This window comes from Rhinolophus ferrumequinum, chromosome 10 (genome assembly GCF_004115265.2).
Source record: "Rhinolophus ferrumequinum isolate MPI-CBG mRhiFer1 chromosome 10, mRhiFer1_v1.p, whole genome shotgun sequence".
In the NCBI taxonomy this organism is placed as follows: Eukaryota; Metazoa; Chordata; class Mammalia; order Chiroptera; family Rhinolophidae; genus Rhinolophus; species Rhinolophus ferrumequinum.
Window position 1 is genome coordinate 52,729,678 of NC_046293.1, and position 9,209 is coordinate 52,738,886.

Here is a 9,209-nt window from a genome sequence, read left to right on the forward strand (position 1 = left end):
AAGCCACATCTGTTGTGTCTGTATACCACATACATGAAGCTTGACCTGACCCAACCTAAGCTACCAATCCCCATTTGTGCAATTCTGGCCAGTCCAATATCAACCCCAAAAGCCCATCCCGCCTCCTGAGTCATTCCTGAGCTTCCAGGAAGCCCTGGTCAGGTGAACGGGCCGTTCTGGGAAAGAGGCTTAAATCAACTTCACACTCACAGGAGAAGGCTGCCCTGATTGGGACAGTCCAGGGGTAGGGGCTCCCAGAGGGCTGCTGCATGAGGGAAGAGGACAGGGTCCATTAGCTGCTGAGTGTATTCTGCCCTGGAAGCTCAGAGCTACAGACAGCCTGCAGGGCAGCTCAGGGGCTCAGTGGGTTTGCCCAGAGGAGAAGGAGCCTCAGATCAGAGCATTTGTCAGAAAGGGTGGGAGTGGGGGACAGTGTATGGGGAAATGCTTGTTAAGAAGAGTGGCTTTTTTGAGAAAGCGAATTTTCCACAAATACCCCTGTTGATGTCCCGGCAATATCACAGTCCCCAGGTCTGGCAAATACTTTCTGAGAACATCACACTCATCCCCTGACTCCAGGGCAAACCCCTCTTCGTCACGGTTCTTAAAGACTCCCAGGAGAAAAACGTCTCTTGGCTTCTCCCAGCCACACTGCCTCACGGCAACGCATGCCTCCTCCAGGAAGCTTCTCTTTTATCCTTCCCAAATCTCTTCATTTTCTGGTGTCTTAAGTTAAAAAGCAATGAGTAATAGCTCCTGGCTACCCATTGCTGCCAAGGCTTAACATTAAACACACATCACATGCTATGAATTGCAAATGAAGTTTATTGTGCAGACACCAAGACCACAGCACTTTAGAGGCAGAACCAGCAAGACTATATACACAGAAACACCTTTCCCTGGGCCACTGCCAGGGCAAAGGCGCAGGCTTTGAAATGGGGTCCTCAACAGAATACCTGTCAGAGGGGAAAGGGACCACCAACGGGGCAATGCAAGGAGGGGCTGGGAACGGAAGCACAGACCTAGACAATGCAGATTCTTCCCCGGGGAACAGACAGTGTCACTGGCTCCAACTAATTTGCTTGGAGAGGAGATACTTCAAAAACTATGTGGGCATCCCTTTCCCCAAAAATGCTATCAGAGGTGGATGACAAGTTTTGATCTGTCAATTAGATGTACGGAGACAAGCTTCTACATTCTGGAGTAGGAGAGTCAAGGGCGGGACTCCATCTTTATCTAAAAGAGGAGGTTGTGTTGGAAAAGTAAACTTCACCTGCCCTGTCGGACTTAGAACCACCCGCTTTAGAGCCACCCCCAGAGCTATATCCCCCTCCAGAGCCTCCTCTAGAGCCCCCTCCAGAACCATATCCTCCTCCAGAGCCGCCTCTAGAACCTCCTCCAGAGCCATAGCCGCCTCCAGAGCCTCCCCTGGAGCCGCCTCCAGAGCCATATCCTCCTCCAGAGCCTCCTCTAGAGCCCCCTCCAGAGCCATATCCTCCTCCAGAGCCATAGCCGCCTCCAGAGCCGTAGCCGCCTCCACCACCACTTCTGGAGCTTGATCCTCTGCCTCCAGAGCCATAACTGCTGCTTCCAGAGCTGAATCCTCCTCCTCCTCCAGAACCAGATCCTCTACCTCCAGAACCATGGCCTCCTATGCCAGACCTGGATGCCACGCTTGAAGAAATGGTGCTGCTTGTCACAGCTGCAGAGAGAGATGGTGTTACCAGAGAAGTTCTGACTTTTTCCGCCCACCTCCACCCAACACACCACACATAGGACAGGACCACGTGCCCCACTTACACACAGTCACATTGTTGCTGAGGTCTCCAGACATCCTGTCAGGGAGAGAGAGAAAAGAATTCATGGCAGAGCATTTGGTTCAGCGCACATGTTGTTTTACAACTGCCACCTTCGAATGGGCAGGTTAGCCTCGAACACCGGCCACCAGAGCCTGACAAAGTCCCCTCTCTTCTGCTCTGCCAGATCCCAGAGATGGAGCTGGCCCCACATTTCCATACAGCCCAGCATCTCAATCCATCTCAGCTTTTCGCTCTAATGAAAATGATAAAAAAGCAACTGACTTTGCAGCCCATGTTTATATTTAAGTCCATCTTAGGGAGTCTGATACTCAGAAGACCAGCCATGCCAGGAATTTTGAAATCAGCCTGCCATGCGTGAACATTCCCTTCAGAAAGAACTGCAAATCTCAGCAGCCTCCCCGCCCCACCCTCCGCTGCTTCATCTGAAATCTTTCCCATTGCTCCATGCAAGCTGGAGGTAGGAGGCCTGGCCTCGCGTCACGGGGACTGTGTGACAGCCTGAGCCAAGAGGCTCCCTCTCTGTCATACTGGCTTGCTGGTGGCCCAGGGGAGCTTTCCGCCAGCACTGATAAAGTTTTCAGACCACAGAGGAGAGACATGTTCCCTTTTAGGGGGGTAGCAAATGGTTCTCTCTGTCCCTCCAGAAACCTGCAAAGAGTTAGGTCTGGCGGCTGCCTTGGTGAGCATGCCTCAGCCAGTCCGCGCGCTCCAACACACCATTTCCCCTTTCTAGGTCACAAGGTAGAGAGAGAAGAGACTGCACACCCAACAGGCCCAGAGATCAAGGTTTCACACTGTCAAGGACAAAGCTGTTTTCACAGGACCCCTTTTCTCTTTCAAAAAAGGCTAAGATTCACTTACTGCTTAATTTCATTTAAACTAATTGAATCCAATTTACTCTACCTTGTGAGTCATTCCATGTTGATAAATCTATCACTGTACAACAATGTTTTATGGCCTAAATCTCTGCTTGGGGAACATAGTGACATCAGTTCTCAGCCATCAGAAGGCTCTGCCCACCCCTGCTTTCCCTGCCTTTGCCTCAAGCCCTGATTCTAAAAGAGAAGGGAAGGTGGACCAGGGTCCCTTCTGCCCTCCCAGTACCCCTCACCTGTACTCCTCGCCCTCCAGCAGCTTGCGGTAGGTGGCAATTTCAACATCCAGGGCCAGCTTGGTGTTCATGAGCTCCTGGTAGTCACGCAGCAGCCGGGCCAGCTCCTCCCGAGCCTGCTGCAGGGCGTCCTCCAGGTCCGTGAGTTTGTTCTTAGCATCTTTGATAGCATTTTCTCCCCTCTGTTCAGCATCCGCAATGTTGTCTTGCACATTCTTACACTAGGAGAGAAGGAGAAAAGGTTTCTGTTTGGACAGAGGGTGGAGTCTACCTGGCAGAGGGGGAGAGGGAACAGCAGTGTTTAGGGTGTGGGAAGCCAGAATCACTGGCTCTGAAAGTGATTGGGTCCCCCCTGGAGTTAATGCAAGTCATAAATAACTGCTAAGACTTGCTGCTGTCTCTGGGGCAATGTCTTCCCAAGTCTCCTTTCACTTATGCTTTCCCCACAAAGATCTTTGATCCTCACAACACAGGGCCAGAGGCATTATCCCATTTTATAGTTACCAATGGAAACATCTGATGTGGCGTGCTTCACAGAATTCTGTTGCTTGTGGAATAGATTCTCTGCCCCACCTCATCTCTTCCAAAGCTAATGTCCAGCCCCAGGCCTCCTCCCTGCAATACTCGTTACCCCTCCATCACACAGCCAGCTATGCTCAGGGCTGTGCTAAACACAAGTGGGAAGCTACAGCTGCAATCCATGGCAAATTCAATGACCTCTTGCTTTATTTGTTATTATTCCCTTCCACTGGTATAAGCAATCAAAAGTGAAAACAATTCTTTCCCTGCACTACTCCTTGCTTTAGGATGTCTCTTGGGCCACTTTAAAAATTGTTATAAACCTTAAATTATGTTAAGCCCAAAACTTTTGGGATTAACAAACTTCTCAATTTCCTCTCTCTCTCTCTCTCACACACACCTCCCACCCCACCCCAGCCCCCGCTCCACCAATGGAGCTCACCAGTCCTCAGGGCCACACCCACCTGCTTTTTCACATGCTCGATATCCCCTTTCAGTCTCTGGATCATGCGGTTGAGCTCATTGATCTCCATCTTGACCTCTTTCAAACTGTCTCCATGTTTCCCAGCAGTGATCTGGAGTTCCTCGTACTGTATGGGAAGAGGACAGTTGCAGTTGGGAGGAAGCTTGAGTCAAGGAAAATTTGATACTGGTCCAGGGAGGGTCAACCCAGCTTCATGTCACAGCTGCATTCATGGGAGGTGAGGGACCATCTCACCTCCCCAGAAGGACTCGGTGCCATTCTTACCTGAGGGCATTTGGGGTACTATGGACACTGTTTCTAAGGAATGATGCCTAACTTCCATTAAATAAAAACAGCCACACTCTTACTGCACACTGGCTGGCGAGAAGAAGCTGTGGTTCTCCCTGTACTCCTAGCACTTGCCTTGCTCTGGTACAGGGCCTCGGCCTCGGCCTTGCTCTTGTGGGCGATCTCCTCGTACTGGCTCTGCACCTCGGCGATGATGCTGTCCAGGTCCAGGTTGCGGTTGTTGTCCATGGACAGGACCACATTGGTGTCGGTGATATGAGTCTGCATCTGAGACAGCTCCTGCAACACACGAGAAGTCTAGCCATGGCTTCCCTGCCCATGGAGGAGGCACCCCCTCCCTGGTGTTCAGGAAACACAGCCTCTCAGACTCAGTGTGCATGGTGGGGGGTTTAAAGTGGTATAACCACCACTCCTAGGCCCGTGCCAGCGTTATCCTGAGAATTGTGGGAGAGGGGTCTGTATTTCTGAGCCTCCAAGTTAATAGCCTTCACCATTTATGCAATTTTGCTAAGTGGCCCGAGAAAGAAGCCAGTTGATGGAAAATGCCTCCAATTTTACTTCCTGTTTCAGAAGTCATGTGTGTGCACTTGGGCAGGGAGTGGAGAGGTATGTTACATTTGACCTCCAAAGTATATTGGACATAGGGATGGGAACAAGACAGGTCTCTTCCTAAGGGGAGCTGGACATTCGGGGAGTGGAGTGAGGGGAAATTGTCCTAGTGTTTCATGAGCCTCACTTCCTGTGACATCAGAGAAGAAAGTTTCTCTCCTCCAAGACCCATAGAAGCCCCCCAGGGGCCTGGAATGCTGGCAAGTTGAAGTCAGCTCGTCCATAAACCCCCCTCAGCACAGCTTTTCACCAATTGGGAAGGACTTTCCTTTGGGGGGGAGGGTAGGAAGCAAGGTTCTGTCCAGCAACAGTCTCCTTACCGCATCGAAGAGGACCTTCATGAACTCGAGCTCCTGGCTCAGCACGTCCACCTTGGACTGCAGCTCCACCTTGCTCATGTAGGTATTGTCCACGTCCTACAAGAAAGGTCAGGGGCCTGGGGTGAAACTCATGCCCCCCATCCCCCTTGGAGCTTTCTGTGTGGGGGCCCCACCCTCTCTCTGTGACTCCACTCCACCCAGTCCCTGTGAGCTGCTCTCCAATGTCCCAGGCACCTCCAGAGGAGCCCCCATGGCACCTCATTGGGCATGGAGTCCAAGCTTTGCCAGCCACTCTCCCCCTCCTGCTTGAGACACTGTGTGTTCCCACTGGGGGACATAATGGTCTCTGTGGCTTTTAACAGTCCTCAACTCTCTCATCTTGTCTGTCTATCCCACCTCTCCTGAATTTCTCTGGATTTTATACCAAAACCTCTATAGGAACCAGTCGGGGAACCCACGCTTTTGCCTTCAAGCTCAAAGCGTCATCAGCACAACCAACAGCCTCTTTCAGTAGGCATTCTAAGGGAAGTCTCATTCCTTACCTAGATCTTTTGAAGAATTAAGTGTCCTCTGTGTTTGCATTTTTTATGATCCAGTACAGGTTTTAAGTAGGTTATTAATGGTAAAGGTTCTATCAAATTGCACAACATTTTTGAAAATTGTCTCCAGAAGCTTGAACTACAGAAACACTTGGGTCTAAGAGAACCAGCCACAGACACACCTCACCTCTTTTCCTGACCACTGCTGTTTTCACTCAGAGTTATTCTCCAGCCTGTTTGTTTGGACACAACAGGCTTCTGAAGCTCCCTCATTCCCCATCAGCCATGACATTCTCTTACTCACCTTTTTAAGTGTCACAAAATCATTCTCAGCAGCTGTGCGCTTGTTGATTTCATCCTCATACCTGTTGGGACCCAAAGGACACACTGTTAAATTAGTTCTACTTTGTTTCCTTTTTTAATTTTCCTTTTTCTAGTGGGGTCACCAGAAATACCCCATTCTCTTAGAATGTTAAGCATTCTTTAACTGCCTAAATTGAAACTATGATATCCCAAATGAGGACGGTTTTCTATAAATTAACTCTCAAATATGAAATATCCTGATCTCAAAAGCTCTAAATGTCTTCCTCACAAATAATCAACAAAGATCCTCTCCCCTTTGTCACCACAAATGCAATTGGGAGATGAGTGTCTCGCTGGGGAAATGATCAGATGGCTCAGAATAATATTTGTCCTCCACTTAGCATTTACTCTGCCACCTACTTTTTCTTATATTCCTCAACAAGATCTTGCATGCTGTTCAGCTCTGAATCTTGTGTTGTTCTTTCTGCAGAGAGCGAATCCACATATTTCTTCAGTTGGCCTATATACGCCTGAAAGATGGGATTCAGGTTGGTAGTTTGGGTGTTGACATCCATTTGTTGTAGCAGCTCCCATTTGGTCTGCAACACCTGGTTCTGCTGCTCCAGGAACCGCACCTGCCATGACCAGAAGAAGAGCACATGAGTTCTGGATTTCCCTACTTTGAAACATAGAGAAGTCTACGTGGCTTTATCCTCCTCAGCTAGATGGTGGATAACACCCTACAGAGCTTCTGAGCTCCCTGCCTCTACATGGGAAAGTCCTACAGACTCCTAATGTTATATCCAGCACTTTCCACGCACAGAACCCTTTTTGCTACTTCACCGCCCACTATTTTGTTTGCAGCTGTTCCCAAGACTCCAAGGCATTTCCCTCCCCCATCTAAGTTGAGTTCCGGCAAAGGTCCCATAAATTCTGGGGAAAACCAAAAGCAGGCATCCACTGGCACTGCACCTAAGGGTGATGAACAAGAACACTGGAGGGTAGGGCTTCTCAATCTGGTTTTTAAGAGCCTTGTAAATTCCTGAGACAGGTTCAACCACCTTGAAATAGACGAAAACCCTATAGCAGTCCAAAGTGACACCAATAGTTTATGGATCACAAAACCGAGACTGCTTCTCTTCAGGGCAGGAACTTCATTCATCCTCAAGCAGATATTTCAGATTCAGCTTCCCTTAATTTAATCGAGTAATAACTTCTAGGGAAGGAAGGATGATCTCAGAAGATATCTTACCCATCCTTTCCAGAACCGGCTGTTATAGGACCCAAACTAGTCAGTCCATTATTTGTCTATATCATGTTTTCTAGGGTTTTCAGAATTTTCCTTTAATATTATTTATTTAGGCAAAAACAATAAAGTCAAGAGGGAAAGTAATTCCTAACTGCAGGCCATTTATAGAAGTAACCCATGAAGCCAGCACCTTTCCCATTGGGATAGTGCTAATAATTCAGGCTTGTATGACTACACTGATGGCTTCTAGAAGAAACAAATCTCCATCCTTCGCTTTTCAATTAGCCCTGGCACCCTGAGCATTAGATGGAACCAGCTTCTCAGGACTCACCTTGTCGATGAAGGTGGCAAATTTGTTGTTGAGAGTTTTGATCTGCTCCCGCTCCTGCGACTTCACATTCTGGATCTCAGGGTCAACTTTCACGTTGAGAGGCTGCAGGAGGCTCTGGTTGACGGAGACTTCATGGATGCCGCCACCGGGGAGTCCTCCAGGCCCAAAGCCACCAGGACCTCCAAAGCCACCGCCACCTCCAAAACGGCCTCCACCAAAGCCGCCGCCTCCAAAACCACCACCTCCAAAGCCACTGCCACCTCCGAAGCCACTGCCACCTCCAAAGCCGCCGCCGCCACCTCCGAAGCCGCTGCCACCTCCGAAGCCACTGCCACCTCCGAAGCCGCTGCCACCTCCGAAGCCACCTCCTCTGCCACCAAATCCACCACCGGAGCCAAAGCTTCCACCTCCTCCAGCCACACTAATGGAGATGCTCTTTGTTCCTCCAAGGCCAACAAGACTCCGACTGCCAAAGCCGCCTCCACCGAAGCCCCCTCCGCCTCCACCTCCACCATGGCGGCTCAAGCAGGAGAAGCTGGTGCCTGATCTCCGGCTCACACCAGAGACCACGGCCGAACCGCTGCTAAAGCCCTGGAATCCTCCTCCAACTCCTCGTCTTCGAGGTTTGCACGTGATCTGACAACTCATGATGGCTGTGCCCAACAAGGCAAGTTGAAGGTTCCTGAGAAGAGTTAAGGCTGGAGATTCGACTCTGCTGTTGGGAGACTGTCAGGGTCCCTTTTTATACATGAATTAGGTGTTGGTGTGCATGGGTGTGGACCCACTTAACACATGGGTTTGGTCTGCCTGGAAGCTATTCCTGGTGTGTGATTATCAGAGTAATAGCTATTAAAAATCTACAATCAGCCCCATACCAGAACTTGCTTTGATTGCACACTTCTGTTTATCTAGGCATCTGTCATGCAATTTGATTTTTGTAAAATCATCAGAAGAGGCAATCAGAATATGGGTTTCTCAATCTGGATAGGACTTTCTGCAAAATGCTGCTCCTGCCCTGGACCAACCCAAGGGAGGCCAGCTACCACTCACGCCTGTGCAGGCTCGTCACCCCAGTTCAGCTGATAAAAGAGATGATGGTTTGGAGTCTGCGGGAGCCCCTTAGTACCAGCCTTAGAATTCTCCTTGCTATTCCATCTGCCCTGGGAGGAGTTTTAACCATGTGATATTGGAGAAATAGTCATCCTCTTACAGAAAGAAGTTGGCTCAGGATACTGCAAAAGAGTTGTCACTCTTCAAAATATCTTGCCTCTTTCCTTCCCATGCCACAGCAGGAATGCCCAATAGACAAGCACTGAAGAGAGGATATTTTTCTTACCTGCAACCAGAAGTTTTTATAGCCAGCAACGCTGTCATTTTCCTACATAAAAACTCAGAGAATAAGGATCTTGAGGAAAGTTCCTCTACTCCTGAGTCTGTCTCACTCTGGGCACCCAACAAAATGTTGCGGTCAAAGGCTTTCCACAACTCCAAGACCCAAGTGTACATTGATTTAGCCAGCCAGTAATCATGTACTGCCCAGTGATTCTGCTAAGCAATTAGAAAGTTGGGCTCCTCAGTGATACCCAGGCTAGATGAATACCAAAGACCCATCAATTCTTCAAATGCACAGGGCACC

At 49.4% G+C, this 9,209-nt stretch overlaps 1 protein-coding gene across 1 annotated transcript; it reads right to left on the reverse strand.

Annotated features, from left to right (window-relative positions):
• Positions 1 to 945: 945 nt before the first annotated feature.
• Positions 946 to 8,221, reverse strand: LOC117028588 (keratin, type II cytoskeletal 2 epidermal-like). Its single transcript, XM_033117377.1, has 10 exons — positions 7,921 to 8,221; positions 7,574 to 7,851; positions 6,414 to 6,628; positions 5,995 to 6,055; positions 5,152 to 5,247; positions 4,337 to 4,501; positions 3,915 to 4,040; positions 2,932 to 3,152; positions 1,801 to 1,835; positions 946 to 1,702 (listed from the first exon to the last, which is right to left on the reverse strand). Exons 1-10 carry the CDS (start codon positions 8,219 to 8,221, stop codon positions 1,233 to 1,235), a joined length of 1,968 nt encoding a protein of 655 aa, XP_032973268.1. The 3' UTR covers positions 946 to 1,232.
• Between the last annotated feature and the right edge of the window lie 988 nt (positions 8,222 to 9,209).